The sequence below is a fragment of the Rhopilema esculentum genome, chromosome 12 (genome assembly GCF_057945365.1).
Source record: "Rhopilema esculentum isolate cy_ngs chromosome 12, ASM5794536v1, whole genome shotgun sequence".
Lineage (NCBI taxonomy): Eukaryota > Metazoa > Cnidaria > Scyphozoa > Rhizostomeae > Rhizostomatidae > Rhopilema > Rhopilema esculentum.
In genome coordinates this window covers 7,692,947-7,715,414 of record NC_142826.1, presented here as the reverse complement: position 1 = coordinate 7,715,414, position 22,468 = coordinate 7,692,947, and the positions used below count along the sequence as shown (strand labels likewise).

Below are 22,468 nucleotides of genomic sequence, written 5' to 3'. Positions count from 1 at the left end.
CGAAGCACGGCTTGTTGCTGAAGTTATGACGTAATGCCTCGAACATGATTGGTTGAGAGGTCCAACGGTACAAATTACGCGGAAGAAGGTTGCCTTGATTTAAACTTTCAAAAACGGAAAGCGGTACGGTAAGCGTACCGTTCTTGAATGTCAAAATATCTCCTGCGCATGCTGATACAGCCTTTAGGATTGCATCATGCTGTGAATCCCCCTGTTTCTAGAATTACCTAGTAGTCTATTTCAGGCAACATTTTATGCAGAGTAATGTTTTTCTGTTTTTTCCTTGTAGACAGGGAATTTCCAACAGCAATCTAGCAAAGTACCTAACCTTATGTTTTGTTCTTTTTTGGCATTGTAATATGAGCAAAAAGTTCTGAAAAGTAAACTCTCTCGGACTTGTAGATAACGAGGTATTTCTATTTAAAGTTTGCATGACGTCATCAAAATGGCGGCTCTGCAGTTTTCAATCACGTGTAATTCAAAGGCTGATAGTCGTAATTTTAGCTTGTTTTATCTCGATTTTGAAGTCTTTTGACCTTAGCGTTATTCAGCAACTCAAGAATGTCATTTGAGCTGCTATATTTACACGGCTGGGAAATAAAGTATAAGCATTGAACAAAATTCAAGCAAAAGGAAAAAGTTCTAAACAATTAGTCTTTAAAAAAGCCATACTGAAGAGGAGCTTTTGTTAGCAATGAAAGGTTGTCGATCCGCCAGCATTGTCAAGTACTCAAGTCAAGAACAAAAAATAAGGTTAAGTACTTTGTTCGATTTCGGACATGTAAGACCATAGAAATAGTTTAAGGTCGCTAACCGTATCGCCCCTCGTTATTTATTGCAGGATATTGTAATAAGTATTAGAGTTCGCAAACAACCTTCGTTCGTTTACATGTTAGCTTCTTGGATAAAAGTTTCGTCTTGTCATGTTAGAAGATGGAAATGAAAAGTAGAGCCTAGCCGCTCGCAAAACCTTCATTCTTCAGAGTTTCGTTCTTCGACAGAGACCTCAGTTTTCAAAAACTGACCAATCAGTGAATGTGATTCTTGAGTTTGATTGTTCTCAACTATGCGTGTCGATAGAACCCATTGTTTGAACGTTTGAACTATAGTTGAAGAAATAGATCACATCGTCACTTTGCCTCCGTAAAGGTCATACAAAACACGAAAGTTGACCAAGAAAAAGAGGATAGTCACCTTACTAAAATACGATAGAACTTTAAGAGCAACGAGAGCAACGAATTTTATAAGGCTTGCTCTTGTCAAAGTTAGCCTTGTTTGGGACAACAGAGCCCTATCCTCCGAAATCGTGATGTGGAAAGGGAGATAAAACGAGGGGTGTGGTTAATTTAAGTTCTCTTATTTTATCTTGGTCCAAGTAACCTGTTAAACTAAAGGGTTTTGAAAAGTTTGGTACAAAAAGCACTTGCACTATGAAAAATTAATATTATACATGCCCGTTATCTCGGACTTTTGTTGGTCCAATGCGTGTTTCAAAGGCACTTGAGCAGCAAAAGCCAGTGTCAAAACACTGTTTGCGGCCCCCTGTGTGTTTTGCTCCACCATTTTCAGTTAACCTTTTTGTTATTGCAGGGGCATCAACCAAAGAAAACCAGGCAACTGCACAGGCTGTTTCCACGACTGCTTTCAAAATGTACATGCCTCAAAATTGGTCATCAAATTTGCAAAAATTTCCTGTTCGATACTGATATGGCTGATAATTTTTTCAAAAAGGTTAGTTCATATTTGGTCATGCATTCTACTTTCTATTTTATTACTGTACAGGTAATGGCTACATGGCCTGAACTGTACTGTGTTTGTATGGCATTGGGAAAATATTACCTATAACTGCCAGTGGCGAGGTAAACCACGATGGTTGAGCGCCTGCATTATAGTATGTTTATCTTAAATTGTCTCGCTTGTCAGCTGAGGTTTTCACAAAAACAGGCTATTAGCAAAGCCTGTACTATATATCTCGTAAGATTTCATTCTCAAAAGTTGTAGGAACATATATTTACAAGCTACCAAAGTTCCGAGTTCCTGTCTTAAAACCCTTAAAATTAATTTATCGTCAAAGGTTTTTTATTTTCCTAAAGAAGTAACCTCTTTTTTAATCTATATCATCACAAGGCTAGCCTTCATCTTTCTAGTTTTTTTTAGCATTTTTCTTGGTTTATATATGTGAGAACTTATCATTGAAAGCCCCTGAGAGTTTTAAATAAACACATTGCAATAAACTGATTTTTTGTCGATGGTAAATTTCATGATAAAATTGATGGTATTTTCATGTGTATAACCCTTTAGCCCCTCTCTTGTTGTTACCATTTTAGGTTTAACCCTCTCTTCAAAAACAATTTCTTAACAATGATCTGCTTAAATTTTGTCTAGTTTTATGTTGTAATTATTTTTAGGATGCTTTTTGTTTATTTTTACTTTAATGTTGCTTTTGAAACGGATTATATTCGAGGAGCTTATCCTACTGCGTTGTTTATTGCAGAGATTAAACCGAGTTGGGTACATCTTTGACTTAACATGCTAGTAATTTACTATATCGAGAGAAAAATTGAATAGGGACAAATTTCTTTAATTGTCGTCACCTTGATGCTGCTATTTATCATTTCGATTTCCGAACTCCACTTCAACTACAGGTTATTGTGTAGTCATCCCCCTTTCGTGCAATATATTTGCCTCTGGGCTCCTGCCCCCAAAACCCTTCCCTCGAAATAAAGGGTATAAGATTTAACACTTGAAGGCGCCAACGAAAGACAAATGAATTTGAGAAAACTTTTTTAAAATCATCATATTATCTGTGCGAATCACATTTTTAGCGATTAAATGTCTTCAATTATTCTCAAAGCTACTTCTCTACAGTAATTCAAAGCAATATGTATAATTGCTTGTATAATAAATATAAACTTAAGTGCATAAAAATGCCTATGAAACTCCAAAACACTACAGTTATTTCTTAAGCCCAATTTAAACCCCTTCCTTTACGCAATTTGAATCAAACTGCTCATCTCCTTGAAGAATAAACTTTAAATTCCCGCTAATATTTCCTGGTTTTCGTTACGAGGTTGCTTTACTCTTAACTTAGATCTAATGAGTCATTTTAAGCTTAAAGATTAAATAATTGTAAGGTAGATTCTTTCCCTGCAATGGAAAGCTAGCGTTTTCTCTGAGCTTTAAAGTTACAATGTATTATAATCAGTTTAAAATCTTTGCCCTGAATTTCTGTGATATTCCCAAAGACCTATTAACCTATAAATGTTTTAGTAAAAATAGTCTTTTTTAAAATGTTGCAGTTTCTTCCAGTATTTCCACAATTTTTGTTCTTGATGTGACAGTCCTTTAAGTCCCGGCTACTCACACTTTAATAAAGATCCACTTTCCTTTTTAGATTGGATCTCTTCCATTGCGGCAGTTTCTCATACTCTGTCACAGTCATTCCAAATACCTTTTTGAAGTCTTCTGGTGACAGGTAGAACTGAAAGATGTTTATTGGCAAAAGTTTATGAAACAGTTTTCTAAGAAACTTTCTGAAGAAAATTTGCAAGAATTTTCAGGATTTGAGAATACACAAGAAAACTGCAGGCTAATTCCAATATTTTCTAGCTACTACTGAAGAACGCATTCAATTAATTTGTTCTTTTAATATTCATTACATTAAGAGAAGTGATATCAAAAGCATGAAATCTTCAGATTTCATTAAAAAAGTCAGATTTTCTATGGTGTGTAGTATGCTAAGATTTTTTAGAGTTAACGTAGAATTTTAATGTTAGATTCAACAGAATATCAATTTAATCCATGTAAATATTAGTTGTAAAGAAAAATAGTTTCTCCCAATGAAGCCTTTGTCTACTATATTATCTTCCATCTTTAATGTGCCAAGAATCCATGACACTTTTATTTTGGCATTTGATACTACGGTGTTTATAACCCCAAAACATCAGTAAATCCTCAGTTTTCACGCCATTGATCTTTTAACACCCCCTAGTAGAATAAATGCCCCCTATTTCCAACGGTTGTCAAACTGGCACCCCCAAACATTTAAAGGGGCATTAGAAAACATATAGGATACTTTATTTCGCAGGAGGGTAAAACATGAAAGATCTTCATTCAGACCCTATAACTTGTTTCCTATCATATCCATAAAAAACTGGAAATTCCGATGTGATCTTGTGATAAAAACAATAAACACAAAAAGCTTTTATTTTCTAAGCAAGTAAAAATGCACTGCCACCAAACTCAACCCCTGGAAACTCATAGGCGCATCGACAGACTGTATATTTCGTAGGCACGCATAGTCAGAAAAAGACATGCGTAAATACTTTGAAAAAACTGGGAGTCAAATTTTTCTAAGCCATTCCAACGAAGACCTGGGGTGCTACAAGAACCACTCCCCTATACTCGTATTCTAGCAATGGCCTATTTGAACTTCAAGTGTCACTTGATGCTGCAAACCTGTTCAAATTTCTATGAGCCTTGGTTTGTTAGTAAGCTATTTCTTGAGCAAGGTTATTGATTTCCGTTCTTCTGTAGAGTACATAATGTAATATTTTCCTACCGTATAAAACTAAAGAACATATTTTCAGACAAGTAAACCCATAAATATTTACCTCTTTCTGTGTTGGATCGACTCCTGGTGGCAAATTTTCAACATCAACTTTCAGGTTCTCATAGCTATACTTCTTGTCAAATGAGAAATTGCGTAGTTCCTAAAACCAAAAAATACAGACTTAGTAAAAAGTATGCTATTTACTTATTTCAAATAAAACTTTTCAAAAGTCTATCATTTGTAGAACAAACCAAGAATAAAAAACCATTTTATGACAAAATGAAGAGTGGGAGATATCATATTAGTGGTCTTGAAAGCATATTTCATAAATCGTATTAGAATAGGTAACAAGTAGCATTGACGAATATAAGTCACATCATTTGATACCTAGATGTGGAATGAAAAAAGCTAGAGCAGCCCCGATTTGATAAATTCTGATCCGTCAATATTCTCTTAACTCTATCACTTTGCTTCAGGATTTTTTGAATAATATTTCATTCTGCATTTACTTACCTCCTCTACCAATGATATCCCTTCATTTTGCAGCTCAAATCCTTTTTTCATTTCATCGTAATTCTTTTTGTTAGCACCCTGTCAACAACATTTTGAAAAAGTCACATGGCTAAATAAGCCTAATTTTAAGCGGTACATGGCTAAAGATGGTTGTTTTAAGTGGTTTCAGGTTGAACATTCTAAATCTAATCTGATGCCCATATCTAAAAGCAAACAGTACTGTCTCGGAACAATCGAAAATTTCTAATGAGAAAAGGTGTGTACCAAATAGCTAAGTATATGTTGGTTTACTCCAACTCCAAATTGGTAAATACTAAATTTCGAGCTATGTTATAACAGTAATCCAACGTAATAATATAATACCAAAGTAATTTACGAGAGGTTGGTTACCCTTAACGATGTTACTCTCTGCAATTATTGTGCAACGAATTTAGTTTGAAGTGAAAATTAACAACTGCTCAAAACTCAGTCATAAACTTGCCTAACACCAGGTATGTAGCTTTTACTTAAATAAACATTTAATGATTAACATTACATTAACAAATCCAATTGAATTAACAAGAAATTGATAGTCCTTTAAGCCCTATTTGTACTAAAAACCAATCTTGTGAAATAAATTAAAGAAAAAAGTCTGAAGATGGCTTTGAAAAAAGCAAAAACGTTTACAACATACTGAAGCTTTCGGCTGACAGTCCTTAGAGTGAACAACTTCAGAATCAGGGTCGAAATATCGAGCTTCTATTTAGGTCACTCAACCTATCTCACTCGCAAGAGTTTCGATACAAGTCTCTATTAACTAATTTTCACAAATTGTTGGCATATTTGTGTAATAGAAACTAGATATAAACAAAAATACTTACCGAGAGCTTGCTAGGATCCCAGAAGTCGAAATATCCTGTAAACATCGCTGGCTCATAACCTTGCTTTACAACTAAAAGGTCTGTTTCATCGACTTTTCTGCCACTTGGATCAGTTTGTACGTATTCCTACGAGAAGAAAATTTCCATTGACGACATTCTTCTTCAAATATAAGTATTCAGGTCAAATGAAGGATATTTTAAAGAAAAAAGCACTCTTGTCCAATTAGCATGTTATCTAAAAGATTTGCATCAAAGTCATAATAAGCATCATAATCCTAATCATAATTATGATATTTCTATTGATAATAATCATCATCGTCTTCAGTAGCAATGTTGCTGGTAGTTTCATTGTCGTATCAACAATATCCTGACATGATACCTACCTTAGCAAATGTGAAGGCCTCTTTCTTCTCTTTCTGGTTCGAATCTTTACCAACCCAAACAAAAACTTGCTCATAGCAATCAAGAATCATTATGTCGTCCTCTTCAAGATCTTCTTGGGTGAAATTGTGAATCTCTTCCACTTCAAATCTGCCAGTCGCGTTTGAGCAATGAAATAAACGCGGCGGGTAGTCAGTCTCTTCAAACTGTAAAGAAAAAAGAAAGTAATGCGTCAGGCAATCTGGCTTAAAATGTACATGATTAACTTCACTTGAAATTATTTTCAGAATGTGGTATTTTTCACCATTTTAGTCTATTTTCAACCCAATTGGAGAATATTTCAGATAATGATTGTGACTAATGAGATGGACTGAATCGGATTTGCAAATCTCTTCCTAAACTGGCATAATCAAAAACTCCATCATATTTTCTGCTGTGTTTCATTACGGTGTACCCCTTGTCACTTGACAAATATTCAATCCACGCCCTGCTAAAATTTGATACCAAAACGGTTGCAGAAAAGAATTTACAGTGAGTGCTTTAGGTACAATTTATAAGAAAGATTCCACAGACTTGGGTACCCATCTAAACGACCATTTCTCGAATAAGATAGGAACAGTTCAATCTCCTTTTTAATTGCGAACCATAACTTAAATCTAAATAAAATTCTGATTTAGGCTGCATTTCATTGGCTGCCGTGACTGAGCAAAACAACTAACAAAAACTCACAACAAGCCTTCCTCCTGTCGCATATTCCGTTTTCCCGCCAAGAATGTTCCAGAAATCATCAGGCTCTTTCCCTTCCATCACAATAGTAAAATCATCTTTGAACTTAGGAGACACAATTCCTGCAACTTCTTTGGCTAGCTCACGTTCGTCACCACTGCAGCCTTTTCCATACCAAAGAAAACCAACTTTGGCGTTGCATAGCACGAAAACATCATTCGAGTTTAGTGAGCTTCCCACGGGATCGACCTAAAATAAACATCAATATAACTGAATGACCCAAAAAAGAAGTGCTAAATGGATGCAGTACATGAGCAAGGATACATTTTGGCCCCATTTCTATTCCTCCGTTTTCATACGAGCAGAATGAACCCGTTCTTTAATTTGGTACCATCATCATGATAACGAAAACGGAGTCATTTGGTACCATCAAACCAGAGTCGGTCAATAACGATGTTCAAGTGGAAATTGAGACATTTGGAAAGGATTCATTTTAATGGGAACGGCGAAAATGGAATCATTAGAGAACGGAGTCATTCATTCTCGGTTTCAAAACGATTCCAAACAAAAAATATAAAAACAAACGAAAATGGAGTTGCGGGAACACCTTCATTTTTCATATCAGACTCCTTTAATGAAAACGGAGCAGACCGGAGTAATGGGAACGGTTCAAGAAAATACGAAAACGGAATAATCTGAACGTGGAGACGTACAAAAACAATGTAATTGGAAAAGGGACTGTAATGTGATAAGCGAATGCAACTGGACCTCAACTCCTTACCTCAATAGCCTTTCTGCTCACAGCAGTTTTACACTTGATTTGAAATAGTCGTGCACTGCCTCCTTTCTCTATCTCGGTTCCAGCACCTCTAAAACCACTGGCTTTGCCACCCTTTGAAAAAATACATTTGAACCATAATTGGCATTTTAAGTATATCTAATGGGTTCAGCTACAAAAATACGGGAGATCGAAAAAAGTTTAATGATGAAATGTATGTGTACTGAAAAATAATTACATCTTGAAACATATATCACTAGTGTAAATAAGCAGATTTTCTTTACCTTATAAATCACCATTCTTCCTTTAAAAATCCTCATGAAGTGTTCTGTCTCTTTGCCTTGAACAAGCCTCACCTAAGGGATGATACCAACTTCTGATTATTAGAAGCAGAATGACATATAAAAACGGTTTTTGATTAAGATGAAATAAAGAATTTCGCAAAATTTGTATCCTGCATGAGATAGCGTAAATCCTCGAATAGACTCTCACTTTCGAATAAACACCCCCCCCCCCTCAAATAAGCCCCAACCCAAGAGTAATTTTTGTCGAATAAACCCACACCCTCGAATAGGCCCCAAGGACTGAGGGATTGCCGCGACAGCACTAGGTTTACCCCAATATATCTGCTTGTCTAAGTATATTTACCACCCTCAAATAGAAGGAAAAATTTTTCTCTGGAAGAATTTTTTTGCTGCTGCTAAATATGCCCCATCTTGAAAATAAACCCCCTCTAATTAGCCCCCCCCCCCCGAACAAGCCCCCATCCCAAAATGTTTTTGCGAGACAAACCCACGGAGGCTTATTTGAGGGCTTAAATTTTTCTGTATAAGTAAATATTTACATACATACATAGTTAAGAACAACAAAAGAATCTATATCAAAAATAGTACAACTAAAATCAACCTTTGTAAAGATATCTAACCAAAAGTTGAAAAAATCTTGATGTTGAGTTCTTTCGAATGACAGATACAGTGAAGAAACCTGATCAAAAAGCCATCTTAAAATGACAAACCTTATTAGAATAAAAAGGGAAGCAAACCCACCTGAACAGCGGCTCCACCGAGCTTGTCGTCAATACCAACAGCATGCAATGCGGCCGCACCTTGTTCATCTTGAGTGCTTGAATGTCCCTGTGGAAAATGAAATCACTTGAGTGTTATCAGTGCAGCCTTTTGTAGAGTGGTTCATATATGCCTATAAGTGATATTTTGGGTAGATTTCTTTCCCCTTTTCAAAAAAATCATTTAGGAAAATTGACGGATAGAAAATGGAATCTTGCTAAAGTTAGGACCTTAAGCCATATATTTTCTTACTATGTATAAAGAAAATAAGAGGGTTTTTGACTTACCAACCAATAATAAACCACGTAGTTCTCCTTAGAATTCTTTTTGTATGTATAGAGAATGACGTAGCTATCTCCACCAAAAAATATTCCTAGCATATCGGATGACTGAGGCACCAATTCAAAGTCTTCCACTCTCCAAACTTCAGCAACACCTGAGCCATCGTCAAACAGTTTCTCCTCTTCTCTTTTTCTTTTCACGTGCATCTGCTGAGCATCAAACTTCCTTTCCTCCACAGAAGCGATTCCACGACCAGCCGAGTATGTTTTATTCGTTCCCGTCATAATAGAACGAGGCCAGTTTGTAAACAAAGATTTGAAAACAGGAGGCTCGGCCTTCTCGGTTACCCTGGTAACTGGCGTCCAATCAGGGTATCCATTCGTTCGTAAGAAGTTCTAGATATTGAAACAAATACCGCTATGTTTTATGCATAAAACATTTAATGGCTTGCAGAAAAAACATGGAATGATGCCCAGCTTCAAGCTGTTACTCTTTCTTTATATGTGAAAGATACATCGTAACCATGAAGACACTCTTATAATCAGTCTAGATCATTGTAATCTCGAGAGGGAATCAAAACAAACCCTGATGGCATTTTCTTAATATGTGCTTCACCTAGACATTTATATGAAAAAGATGCAAAAAAATGCTAAACTTACAACTGCTATTTTCATTGCATTCAGTTTCTCATCTTTGTCTGCTTTACTACCAATCCAGACAAAAATATGGATTCCACCCTGATCCAAAATGAATGCATCCTGCAAAAAAACACATTCGACATCAGCGACAATAGATTAGCCAATGCGCTGATTTAAAGAGGCAAGGACGCGACATATTCTGCAATAAAATATCAAATTATGCTATAAGATAGCATTAATACTATTAAGAAGAGATAGTAACAAGAAAATAAACAACTAAGACGTAAAACTGGATTTAGTGTACCTTTCGGGAAAAGATTCTAAACTTTGGTGTGGTTACTGCGCGGTAGATAGCACTTGCTCAATGGGAAATGTCTCACTGGCTTTTTAAAATGAATTGCTTAACGGATTGTTAGGAAATCTTGCAAGAGCTTTTATCATTACTCGTGTAAGAGATAAGTATTATAACAACATACTCAGTTGCTTTTGCACGTGTTTTGTTTGGAATTCAAAAATAGATAGATCTAAATCAAGTAAATCTAGACTAAACTTAGCAAAATAAAAGACAACGAAGAAGTTAAAACAAAATTATATGCATTTTAGAAGTTAGAAATTGCAAATTGCAACCTAAAATGAATAATACTGACATTGCTGTCAAGAAGTTCATGCTTCAGCATTCCAGCTCCAACTTGCTCCACTTTGATCTGTCCGCTTGCATTTGACACTCTTGGAGGGAAAAAACTCTGATTGATTATCCATTCTACTTTGAAAAAAGTACAAGCTCGAATTTTAATGCTTTTTAAAGCAAGAACAAACTAAGGAAATTATAGATGATACCTGTAAAGAGCAATCTTGGCAAGCTGTGCTCGCTCCACCTTTTCATCGGAGCCACCTTCATCTGCAGCCTTCACAGCTCCTGCTGCAGAGCCAAGATCAGTGAAAAATTTGTTCATTGGATGATCTTTGCCAGCTTTGGTGAATTTCAGGGTAGGGTCGTCCTCTGTTTGAAAATCAATATGTTTGTTATTCAGGTTTTTGGTTAGACAGCTGCAGCATACATACTTACTCAACGTACAACATACTTACTGAAAGTTCAACAACTATTGTTAACAGCATAACGAGCTTACTAACTTTGTTACAAAAAAATTTTATTTAAGGTATGAAAAATCTAACCTAAAGTACAGAAATTAGATGCAGAGGGAAGAAAAAATATTAATCAATCCTTTCGATTGATGAACTTTATCGTACATACCAAAGTTTCGATCATAAATATAAATGATTTTGTTTAAAACCGACCCCTAAATATCCTTGCAAATTTGATACACTGTTACAGAAAAATATTATTGCTATGTGATCGTGTTGTAGTGACCATTGTCTAAACGTAATCATGTCCTCCATTGTGTCACTGTCATTAACACTTTCCATGGTCTTCGTATCCACGTAACGTAATAAACAACACATGTGTAGCGTCCCCTCGTTTTATATATATGCGCCCAGTTTTGTATTTATTTAATTAGTCACTAAATTCATCAAGACGCAACGGTCACGCAACATCGTCTCTTGCTGACTCCGTGTTTTCTGCACGTTAAACTAGATCATAAAACAACAGCATGCCCATAAAAGAACTTACAAAGGAATTAATATAGGAACCATTCATCACCAACAATCGTCCCTATAGTGTCATAAGATCAAAACACTAGCGTCAACGTATAGAAGCAAGATAGCCCTGCTCATTAAAACAGAATACATCTATAAGATGGCCTTATGAAAGTTAAACACAAAATGAATGAAGCAACAAAAGGAAGAAGAAGAAATTTTAAACAAAGCATGCAGTTTCTGTCTGGTGGAAAAACAAATTATTAATTTGTTAGTTTTACGTAACATTGAACATACCAACAAGATAAACATGCGCTCTGCCGCCTCGCATGCTGTCACGGATTTCGTTTGCAAATTCCATTCCCTACAAAAAGAACAATAGCTAATTCTTAAAATCGAAAAGTGAAAATCAGTTCAAATACTTTATCAAACTGAAGATCTTTAAGTCTAATTTCGCTATTGCTCGATGTTATTTTCAGCACATGTGCTTGGTTTCTCACATTCAAAGCTTATTACAACTAAAAAGGTTCATCAAAAATATATCAGGAATAAAACTGAATCCCCGCATTTATATACCTTAAAAAACTTACAAGCTGTTATTCTTAAGCTATGAACATTGTACAAAATAAGAAGTTGTGTCAGTTTGATAGGAAAAAAATCTCATCACAAGGGCGGCAAAATCTCTTTTTGTTTCTTTATCGTTATGCTTCCTCTGGTTTTTAAACAACAAGGTAGAGTCAGAACAACAGGTCCCAGCTTTGCATATTTAGCGCAATATATGCAATAAATAATGTCCGGAATTTCTGTTGTCATTCTTAGTTAAGATTTGGTCTCCTGCAGTTTGGAAGCGATCAATGTTTTCATCGTGAAAAAGCTGTCATCTGCACCTGTCTTTAGTAAGTTTCATTCCCTAATCTGACCCTATTTAGTTTCTAAATCAGAAACTGGTTCAGCCTAGCCCTAACACAGTAGGTTCCTATATGCAGGGATTAATTGGGAGATCAGAATCTCAGAAAATACAATCAATCTAAAAGATATTCCACAAAGGTTAACATTACAAAAATAATTTCTTTATTCAAAGCAAAAAGAACAAATTGTTGTGTAAAAAAGCAAACCCGAATTCTTTCCAATTTATTGCTTTCGTAGCCACACCACACCCAAACTTTTGTACCATTGTCAAGGATAAATACATCTCCTCTGTTCAAAGATTCGCATTCTACAGGCACCTACAAAAAGATATTTGTTAATGGCATTTTCAAAAAATAGGATATCACCTTGATACAATTTTAACAGAAGATTTGGACAAAGTTGGTTTGATCCTTCTCACGATAATTTTTTCCAAAACAACAAGACATGTAAAAGTGTCTTGAAAAATATTTGAAATACATCATTGTTTAATTTAATCTATATTTACGTTTCAGTACGTTAGTAATTCTTATGAAATATTTTTTGTAATTACCTATTGCCCATTTATTTGTTTATGATGCAGGTGGTTAGTTAATGAAACATTTCAATTACCAAATTATTGTATTCTATTCTGCTAATTAATCAATAATTAGAAAAGCAGTTTTATATTATTGATCTTAGCAGCTAAAAGCATACCTGTTATTTACCAACTGAAATGCCTTTTCAAAAAATGACTTATGGTTACAACTTCAATAACCTTTCAAATGAAAGATTAAAAAGATTAATTTCTATACAGACCTCGAATACTCTTGGACGCTTTTTTCCTTTGATTTGCAGCAGTCTTTTTTGTGTCTCATTTCCAACATGTTTGAATCCAGTTGCAACTCCACCTTCTCTATATCTAGAATAACATTTAAATAATTTTGTAAAACAGCATATAAATTCAAGATGAGACAGACAAAGAATTATTAAGGCTTTAAGATCACGCTTTAGGCATTCTTTAAACGCTTACACATAAAGATTTGTAGCTACAATGCCAAACAAATGATGTTGCAGATCCATCACACCTCTCCACGACACCCACCCCATATTTCCAGTTCAATCATCTTTGCTATCAAAATACGTAAGAATCAAATAGACACTGGATTTTACATTCATTTTGCGAGGCCTCTTTTACGCGTTTGTCCCAACAGCTGTGATCAAGATTTTAGATTGCTCCCAAAAAAATTAATTGCTTTCTAAGCAATGTTATCATCGAAAAAGTCTTTTCTGCAGTGGAACGAATCGAAACCACACATTTGATCCGATTTCTGGCTGTTTCAAATGGGCTATTTCACATGTCAAAATGCTAGTAAATATTATTGTAGTGAGACCATTTTAAATGCACCTGAAGCAAGGAGGAGTCTTACAATGAGCGCCAAATTATTGTCAGATAGCAGTTTCAAATCATCAAAGTAAACAATTAGAAAGATTAAATGTTGCCAGGTTGAATACAGTATTAACAACCACTTCCAAACACAGAAAGGATGTGGCAAGCTTAGTTTGTGATATAAGGTGTTTTCGTTTCTGAAATTTGGAGAAGTTTACCTGGACTTTTTTTAAAAAGTCGAAAAAAGAATCAGCTTTCAGAGAGAGGAAATTTTATCTGTGCTTAAGGTAAACTGCACAAATAGTTCTTAAAAAAACTATGCCGTGTAATGTATTTGATGTATTGATATTTTCATGTCCTTCTGCATGCGATCGAATAGATGTGTCCCTGACTTTAAATCCCTTCTCGCGATGCTCCTGACTATCTTTAGTAATTTAATAAATTAACTGCTACTTACTCTAATTTTTTGAAATAGGACAAGAATTCTTTGCTCTCGTGCTGTTGAATCTAAAACGAACAGTTAAACATAGCTCGTCATTCAGATTTCTTGGATAAAACATTCAATAAATCAATACAACCACTCGTAAAAGAAACTCTCTTTGGAGTTCAACCTTTCATATTGTAAAGTAAGTTAGGATAGATATAGGATGCAAAGCTATGAGTCTTACCTCTCGGTATTGTACAGGAGATCCACCAAGGTAATCATCCAATTCAACGGATTTCATTGCAGCTGTTCCAGCTTCATCCTTAAAAGAATAGGATGTATTCTTGAATGTCTTTTTACACAGTTGCAGAAAAATTACTATACAGCTTCAATGATAATTAACGAAAGGTAAAATTTCAATCGAAACTAAAATAATTTGTTAGAACTCAGGACTCGATCTTCTATCTATAAATTATGTGTATGGTTACGATTCAGTCTGAATATCACAGTAGCCAGCCAAGTTCTGTGCTCCACACTCCTAACATGAATGTAAAAACCGCTAGATGTTTGTTTTCTAACTGAGATTAACCTTCAATTATCAAATGAAAATTAATAAAAAATCCTTCAATATGTTTAATGAATGGGGGTGATGGAGTCTAACTAATAATCTTTCGAGGAAACTTCTTATGCAGAACATCCAAGGACATGCAATAAAGGCAGTCTATTTTCTTTATTTAAGAAAGAAAATTAAAATTATAATTTGGAGAGTCTATATATTGTTGAAATAATATAAGTAATTTATATACGTAATTTAATACGTAAATATATACGTAAATAATCTATATAAGAAATTTTTTAGAATTCTGAGCCAACCCTGGGTAAAATTGAAGGTGGTATCAATATTCTGTCGATCAGATGCACGAAAATCACATCATAACAATATATTATATGTTAATGATATCAAAAAGATTTTAAAATAGCAACAAAAGAATATTCATGGTGCTGATATCTAAAAATTAATTCAAGGCCTCGTTATATCTTAAAATGTCTTGGTTAAGCCGTAAGCAAGCAAGGACACTTTAAGCGCTTTAAATCAGTGGCTGAGAAACTTGGTTTAAAATAACAGTCCCTCCAAATTAAAGCAATGTTCTTTTAGATCAATTCAAAATATCGGAAAATCTAATGCATGTTTACTTTTGATGTGTTCTTTCCAAGCCAAAAGTGGATGTTGAAGCTAAATGGTGCTTGCCTTCCATTAGTCTATAGAGGAAGAGAATATTGTTACGAATCTTGAAATACTTTCACTGAAAATACTATTCAACTTTGATACAAACTTCAAGCTGGTAAATAAGGCACAAAAAGTTTAAATTGTTTGCTCCTGATTTTTTAAATAAATTTCATCATATGTATAAAGTCGGTTGTTAACTGCTAAATTAAAAGCTCAGTTTTCATATATGTTTTGCCTATTGCAACGACAAGAAAAACAACGAAGTTTCTCAAGGTATAGAAAATTTTAGCTTTCATTAGTAAAAAATTGAAAATTACTTTTAATGCTACGTATGAATCGCCATCATAAAACACTCCATGATCCTTTTCTGGTAGAGGCTTCAATGCAAAGTTCTGAAAAAAAATCAAACATTAAAAGTCATTTTTTATGACAAAAATGTGTACAGGCCACACTCGCAAGTCAAATTCAAAGCGAAAGTCAAATGCTGTCATTTGTCAGGCAGAGGAAAATTGAATCTCAATGCAAATTTCTGGACCGTCTCTAATAGCTGAAACGGAGCATGACTACACTCATTTTTATAAAAACGATTTTATAAGAAAACGAGCCTTAAAATTGGTCAAAAGTTAAGAACAAATAAAGAACAAGCTGAGGCTGAGCTACTGTAAAATGCAATTTTTGACAATGTTTTATCTCAAAAGGAGGAGCTTTTGTCATCTAAGGGGTGCTTTTCCGGTAAATTTTCAAACTTTACAGCAAAGAGATCGTTTTCCACTCACTTTGTTGGCAAACGAGGCCTGAACAACTCCCTAGAGAGCAATATCTAGCCATTGCACTGCTTATACCCTAATAATCTAAGAACCAATTAAGAACAATCCAGCCTCTGATTTTCGAATAATTTAGAACAGCCAGCCCAAAACACAATTTACTGGTTCTTATAAAAAAGGGTATATGTCTATTTGAGGCAGTTTCTTCCAAAGCCAAAGCAATAATAAAGAGTTAGAGCAAGGTATGGAGTTTTACATATAGTCATGGAATACAATGATAGTAGCAAAAGTTCATAGGAGGCATGAAGAAATTGAGTTATGCCGAGAAGCCTATAGAGAAAAGCTTTATAGCACTCTAAAATGGCATTGATGCTTCTAAACCGACATAATAATGTTTGGGTAGGAGTTGAGTCAGCTAGTAGACCAGGGTACCAAGCACTGCGATATATAATGCCAATAACTGATAACCTAACTTCGTCTGCTCTATCGTTCCGCTACTTGTTCAATTTCAAAATTATAGGAGAAACACTGTTGAACGGTATATCAATAGTCTATGATAAAATTAAAATTGTTTTTTATGTGTTGGCAGCACTTTAGTCTAGAGTGAATAAAATCAAATGTTTTGCTTAGACAGAGCAGGTGAAGGTTAACAGAAGACAGTCCTAAATGCACAGTTTGACAGCATTGATGTCAAGCACGTCACCATACGATAAGAAGCACTTTATATTAGATAAGGCTATGAGATATAAGGAAAAAGATCTAGAGTTACGTTCATAGTTGCTAAATAATATACAACAACATTGAAATCATCTGTTTCTAACATTCACAAAACATGGATGTGGAACAAAAAAGTTGAACTGTATGTTATGCATTCAAATGACAGCATGAACATTATCACTGACAGCTTAAGCCAGACATCGATTCTTAATAGATTATATTAAAGCTCTCAAACTACAACGGATAATTGCAAAACAAACATGAGCAGTTACTCCTTGCACAAGATTTTCTCAAACTCCCGGTGGTACGGACTTTGGGCAACTTTATTCTCTTTCATAATATCACCTGAATTGCAGTCAAAGCAAGAAACAATCAGGGACGTCGGAAGCATTTCAAAGCTGAAAGGCTCGAAGTAGGAAAGAATACTGTCTCAGAATTGGACACAGTAAAACGTAGAAAAAGCGGGACATTCTTAGAAATGATAAAATTTTTAAAAAATTGAAACAGGCAATTCTTTGTAAAGGGCCATTTTTCAGAAGTTTAGGGGGCACGTGCCCCTGGTGCCCCCAGTTCCGACGTTCCTGTGTAAAATAGATTTTTAACCTCAATACGCCATATTTGGAGACCAGGCTTGATTCCAGCACTTTTGAAAGCAGGATCAGATGGCATTGTCTTGTTGTTATTTGTCCTAAATGAAAACAGGCAAATCATGAATTAATAATGGTCAGGTTAACAATATAAAGAAGATGATGAGTCAATACTTTCAAGCAAAACTTTCAATCAAACGCTAAATTCAAGGCTATAGCATGGAAAGAGATAAAAACAAGGAAATGAATGCGTTGATTTGCCAGTTTTCCTTGCCTTTGACTTGTAATGTGGTTAAACAAACTATAGGGCTTGATTCAAGACTTTCCATGTCTCTATGCATGTTTTCGAGAAATTTACGGTTACAGCTGATTTAGCTTTCCAACCGAATCCCTTACAATGGTTTTGAAACTTGGAATATTTAGGTTATTTTGACGAAATCCATTTCGGTACCAGGCTCCGTCGTCTTCAACCCTTGGTACCAGAGCCTCATAGCGTCAAATAAAGTACAAGCAGGGGACTAAGGCTCTGGTGCCCAGCGTGCTCATCAGCCTTCCCTGCTAGAAATTCGCGAATAATCAGCATGCAGATTTCTGTTTTTTTAGTATGGTTTGGATGTGATCTAATTTAAAATTGGACACAATTGAACAAAATCTAGTTATAAACTCTCTCCATGAAAATGGATGGACTCTTCTGCGGCCAAAGTTTTTAATAAACACATGCAAACTGGTTTTTATTGACATAGACACCTTTATGTAACCATACATACGCCTTTCTAACCTAAACGAGCAATTATTCATGAGTGAAACAATATCAGGGTGTCAATGTAAATAACAATTCAGCTTTGTATTTAGAACCACCATGAAAATAGTATTCTGTAGCATCATTGAGGCCTAGATAAGTATGAAGAATTTTTGCCAAGAGAAATGTGTCTATGATTTAGGCCACAGTGGCAAAAGTTATGATGAATTAAAGACTTTTGCATGATGATAAAAAGTGATAAAGTCAACGAGATAGGGTTGAGTGAGGGCAAATCCCCCATTGGAAATCTTGTACACTTTTTGCTTGTTCATGCAAAAAGTCCTTTGGTTTTGCATTTGCTTTGGAGGAGTTCTCGAGAAGTCTTTCTGCATGAGGGAGTTGCCTCTCGAAGCTGGGCTGACAATCATTTTAAAACGTATCATGCTTAAAAATGAACTGTATATGAATGTAACGAAGAAGTGTAGAGAAGGCATATTTGGTGAAGAAAGATTTGATATTGACATAACTTTTATGCAATGTTTTTGCATGGCAACTTTTGTCCATTAATCGATGCTCAAAAAATAAATGATAAACTTAATCATAATAGCTAACGAATCAAAAGCTGACTTGATAATATGAAATCGTTCCTTCAAGTAACAACAATAAACCTGTACGTAGCAATGCTAAGAAATTATTTTTAGGCATTACAGTTCTCATTGTCAACGAAATCAGCCTAACTCAACATAGAACCATTGACATGGATGAGCGTTCAAAATAGAATTACAACGAATTCACAGAGAATATCATATTTTTTGTGGTAGGTACGTATGTGGTAGCAAAAAACATCACGTGAGACAATCTAATGTTTTGACCAATACATTTTGAAAATTTTCCAGTCAAGGACTGACTGCAAAAAAATGCTAAAGATTGTTTCAGCTTAAGCCATGGTGAAAAGCAAATTTTGTATTACAGAAACTTATCAGCTGTTTTGCAAAAACAAACATAATTTAGCAAAGCAAACAATATGCAATACAATGCAGCCAAAGAAATCAGTCAAAACATAACAGTATACGAATCTGCAACTTTGAATAGCAATCTTCGAGCACGCAAATAAACTTGTTAAAGACAACAATGAAGAAATTTGATTCAAACGAGATTATACAAATTGCAATTTACCCAGTGTTGATCATGCTGCTACGTATTGCAACGATAACCAAGAGCAGAAAGTTACGAAATATTGCAACCGGCCTTGCGACTGCGAGAATGCAAACTTTATCCTTTGCTAAAGCAGCAAGAACGGTGAAGAATTGACTCGAATTATCACACCTGCCGATGATGCGTTGTTATCAATGAGGTTGGAAAGAAACCTGCTTCATTAAAGACGCGAAAACTCACTAATGTGGTAACCCGTTCGACTTGGTATAACACAATTGTCAACTCAAACCAAGCGCTAACAATATATTAAACATTAATTCACTCGCATAGACAGCCGCATAAAGAATCACTCGCTAAGCAGGCCTGTCTAGAGAAGGTTTTGCCATCACGGGAGTATTTCTTCAAAAGGGAAGGGGGATTAATCTTAAATAAATGCTGTTAAACATTCTCTACTATAAAAATCGGTCTTTGTTGAAGCATTTGACATTTAGAATGGGAAACAGATGTTCATAAAGCATGGCAAAGGGCAGTTTTCGCTTTGTATAAGCAACTAACAGCAATCGTAGGATCGTAACGATTTTCCAAATATTTTGGGAAATAGTTTGAGTCTAAAACAGGTAAGAGCCAGCGCTTATAATGCTTATAAATGTGCTTATAATTGAACAAGCCATATAAATAAAGTGCAACGCTTTAACTCGCCTTATTGAAAACAGATTCAGATAAAATGACATAGACAAACGAAATTGACGGAGTTACTACTGAGCCAGACTTTCCTCTGTTTTAGTTAGCATGTTGTTGTTGGCATGACAAGGGGCGGAGATCAACAACAAATTCAAAGGAGGGGCAGTTGGTAGTGGGGGCGCTTGAAGATTTTCAGAAATTGGTGACGAGAGTACGCTATATACAACAATTTCAGACCTTAACTACTGACAGAAAGCTCTCTATTCAAGTTCTAAAGGAAATTTTCACAATAATTGTGCCAAATCATTTTCAAAAAGAGGCATTAAAATTGCTTCAATTCTGTGAGCGAGGGGCAACTGCCCCTGGTTGCCCCCCCCCCCCCCCCTTGAATCCTCCACTGGACGTGACACCAGCCACCCATGCTCTTCAGTTTCCTAAAGGTACTGGAAAAAACCGAAGCGCTTTTAATGATTTTTATCAGAAACAATAGCACTTTTCAGGCTTAACTTCACGAGGAAGAAAATTTTGAGATCAAACATAGTATGGAATGTGTAAAATTTCATAATAACGGCAGAGGAAAAAAAGTGGAGAATAGAAGAAGAATGAAAAAATGAAGCAGAAGTAAAGAAAAAGAGGGAACAGAAGAGAAACCAGAAAGAGGAAAAGGGGTTGATGAAGAAGAACAAGAAGATGAAGAGAAAGATGAAGTAAGAACACGAGGAAGATAAAATTGGAAAAATTGCAAAAAGAGAAGAAGAAAAACAAGAAAAAGAAAAGAAAAGGATGCATAACGTTTTTGGGTTCTGCGATGCGTTGAGACGTACAAAAGGTTACGTGGGTCGAAAGCTATGAGATTTGCTGTATTTTCAATTCCACATTTTTTTATGCTCCTTAGCATTTCTTTGTTGATATTGGAATGGTCGAACATTGAATAATTAGATTTAGAGAACGAGTGGACGGCAATCATGGAGAGTTGTCGGGCAGCAATCATTTGAATGGAGGTTGTTGGGCCTTGAGTCTATCGATTAGAATTTGTGAACATCGACTGTATTGCAATAAGCGTTTTCCGATAAAATGGCAGGTATCTGATTAAAATCTCTTGTTTGCAACAAAAAGACGTCTAAAGATTTTTCAAAATATTTTGTTCCGGTACTTTCCTGATCACTTTACCCCACCTCTGCATTTGAAGAAGGACTGGACACCAAGTTATATGAAGGATTATAACCTAATGTCAATTTTAAGTTTAACGGTCTTATCCAAAATGATGACATGAAATTTTTTCGGCTAGGTTTCTGTGCTGATAGATTCTAAAGGATGTCATGTGAAAAGCGATCATTGTAAAATAACATTGATTATTGTTATTTGGCTCTAACAAGATTTCATGAATAGTTTTCGCATTATAGAATAATCCTTTTGATGCATAGTTATGCAGAGAATTTGTAGACGAGGCAAAAGTATTGTGAGATGTCGCATCACGCTTATCAAAGGTCAGGGGAATAGAACGATGAATTGTGCTCTATGGTTTTGTGAAACAAATCGAAAGGAACCTCATTGTTTTCTAGAGAAGCAGACTCACTTTCCCATGAAATATTTGTAAACAAAAAAGGGTTATTGAAACGCTAGAATGCGAACTCGTGCTTTGAGAGCACCTGGACTGATACTCAACGTACGACAAGTGACTAAGGTTCTGAAAGAAGAAATATTTTGAAGATCAAAGCTTTAATATTTTCAAGTAATTTCGAAAGAGTTTTCAAGAAATCTTTCCTGCAAGTGGAGCGTAAATTTTGAGAAAACTATCAATTAATATATTGTTTGAATTACCCTGCCCCAGTGCGATGTCTTTTTCTAGGCAAATATCATATTGAAAGTGCTAGGACAAGCGAAATGAACCGATTTTCTGCGTTTTCTTATGAAATAATAGCAAAGATTGAAGGAGTAATGCCATTGTCAAAGTCACTTCAGTCTAGCATATCAATTATCGCTATATAAGCCTTGATATGGAGGGAGCTCAAGAGAAACATAATGACACGTGCAAAAAAGAACTTTATTAAAAACATTGCAGAACTACTTAAACTTTAATAAAAAGTTCAGAAATAGAATTCTTCGGAAATAGTTAGAAGCAGGAACGTAACATTCTTTGTTCCTTAAGAATTATAAAATGCTTATCCCGTCTTTTTCCCTAATGTGAAAATTGGTGAAACTGAAATGTTGACCCGCCCATTGCATGTCAGTAACGCTTTGATTTGATACAGTTTCTAGACAACTGTATTTCTGAATTTAGTAACGGTCTATGTTTTCTGCATAAAAGTGGCAAACAAACAACATTCTTAAACAACTAAGATAAATTCAAAGACATATTAAAAACTCACCGCCTACACAATGGGGCTCTTGAGAAAGACTGAAATGAATTAAGTTGTTTTGGTTTTGAATAAGAATGCTTCATGACAAATTCTCCAATCTAAGATGGCCGCCAATGACAGATAAGAATAGAAGTTCTTTTATTCGGCG

At 35.2% G+C, this 22,468-nt stretch overlaps 2 protein-coding genes across 4 annotated transcripts in view; one reads left to right on the top strand and one right to left on the bottom strand.

Moving 5' to 3' along the window:
* The window catches only part of LOC135681105 (uncharacterized), a 24,410-nt gene extending 17,911 nt beyond the window's left edge, over positions 1-6,499 (top strand). For both annotated transcript variants that reach the window (XM_065195399.2, XM_065195397.2), the window contains exons 19-20: positions 1,591-1,731; positions 3,395-6,499. In XM_065195399.2, the coding sequence (XP_065051471.2) occupies positions 1,591-1,706 (116 nt within the window). In that variant the 3' untranslated portion in view covers positions 1,707-1,731; positions 3,395-6,499. The remainder of the gene's footprint in view (positions 1-1,590; positions 1,732-3,394) is intronic.
* Positions 99-22,468, bottom strand: LOC135681106 (villin-1). 2 transcript variants are annotated; one of them, XM_065195400.2, is made up of 22 exons: positions 22,330-22,468; positions 17,402-17,486; positions 15,635-15,709; positions 15,284-15,349; positions 14,334-14,411; positions 14,123-14,172; positions 13,095-13,197; positions 12,506-12,616; positions 11,688-11,754; positions 10,632-10,794; positions 10,442-10,520; positions 9,816-9,914; positions 9,162-9,551; positions 8,857-8,943; positions 8,095-8,166; positions 7,814-7,924; positions 7,036-7,281; positions 6,309-6,512; positions 5,926-6,051; positions 5,066-5,143; positions 4,614-4,712; positions 99-3,481 (listed from the first exon to the last, which is right to left on the bottom strand). In XM_065195400.2, the coding sequence occupies exons 1-22, from the start codon at positions 22,401-22,403 to the stop codon at positions 3,368-3,370; spliced, it is 2,577 nt and encodes an 858-aa protein (XP_065051472.2). In that variant the 5' UTR covers positions 22,404-22,468; the 3' UTR covers positions 99-3,367. The 2 variants fall into 2 exon arrangements, with proteins under 2 accessions (XP_065051472.2, XP_065051473.2); XM_065195401.2 differs by lacking the exon at positions 22,330-22,468 and adding an exon at positions 19,301-19,467.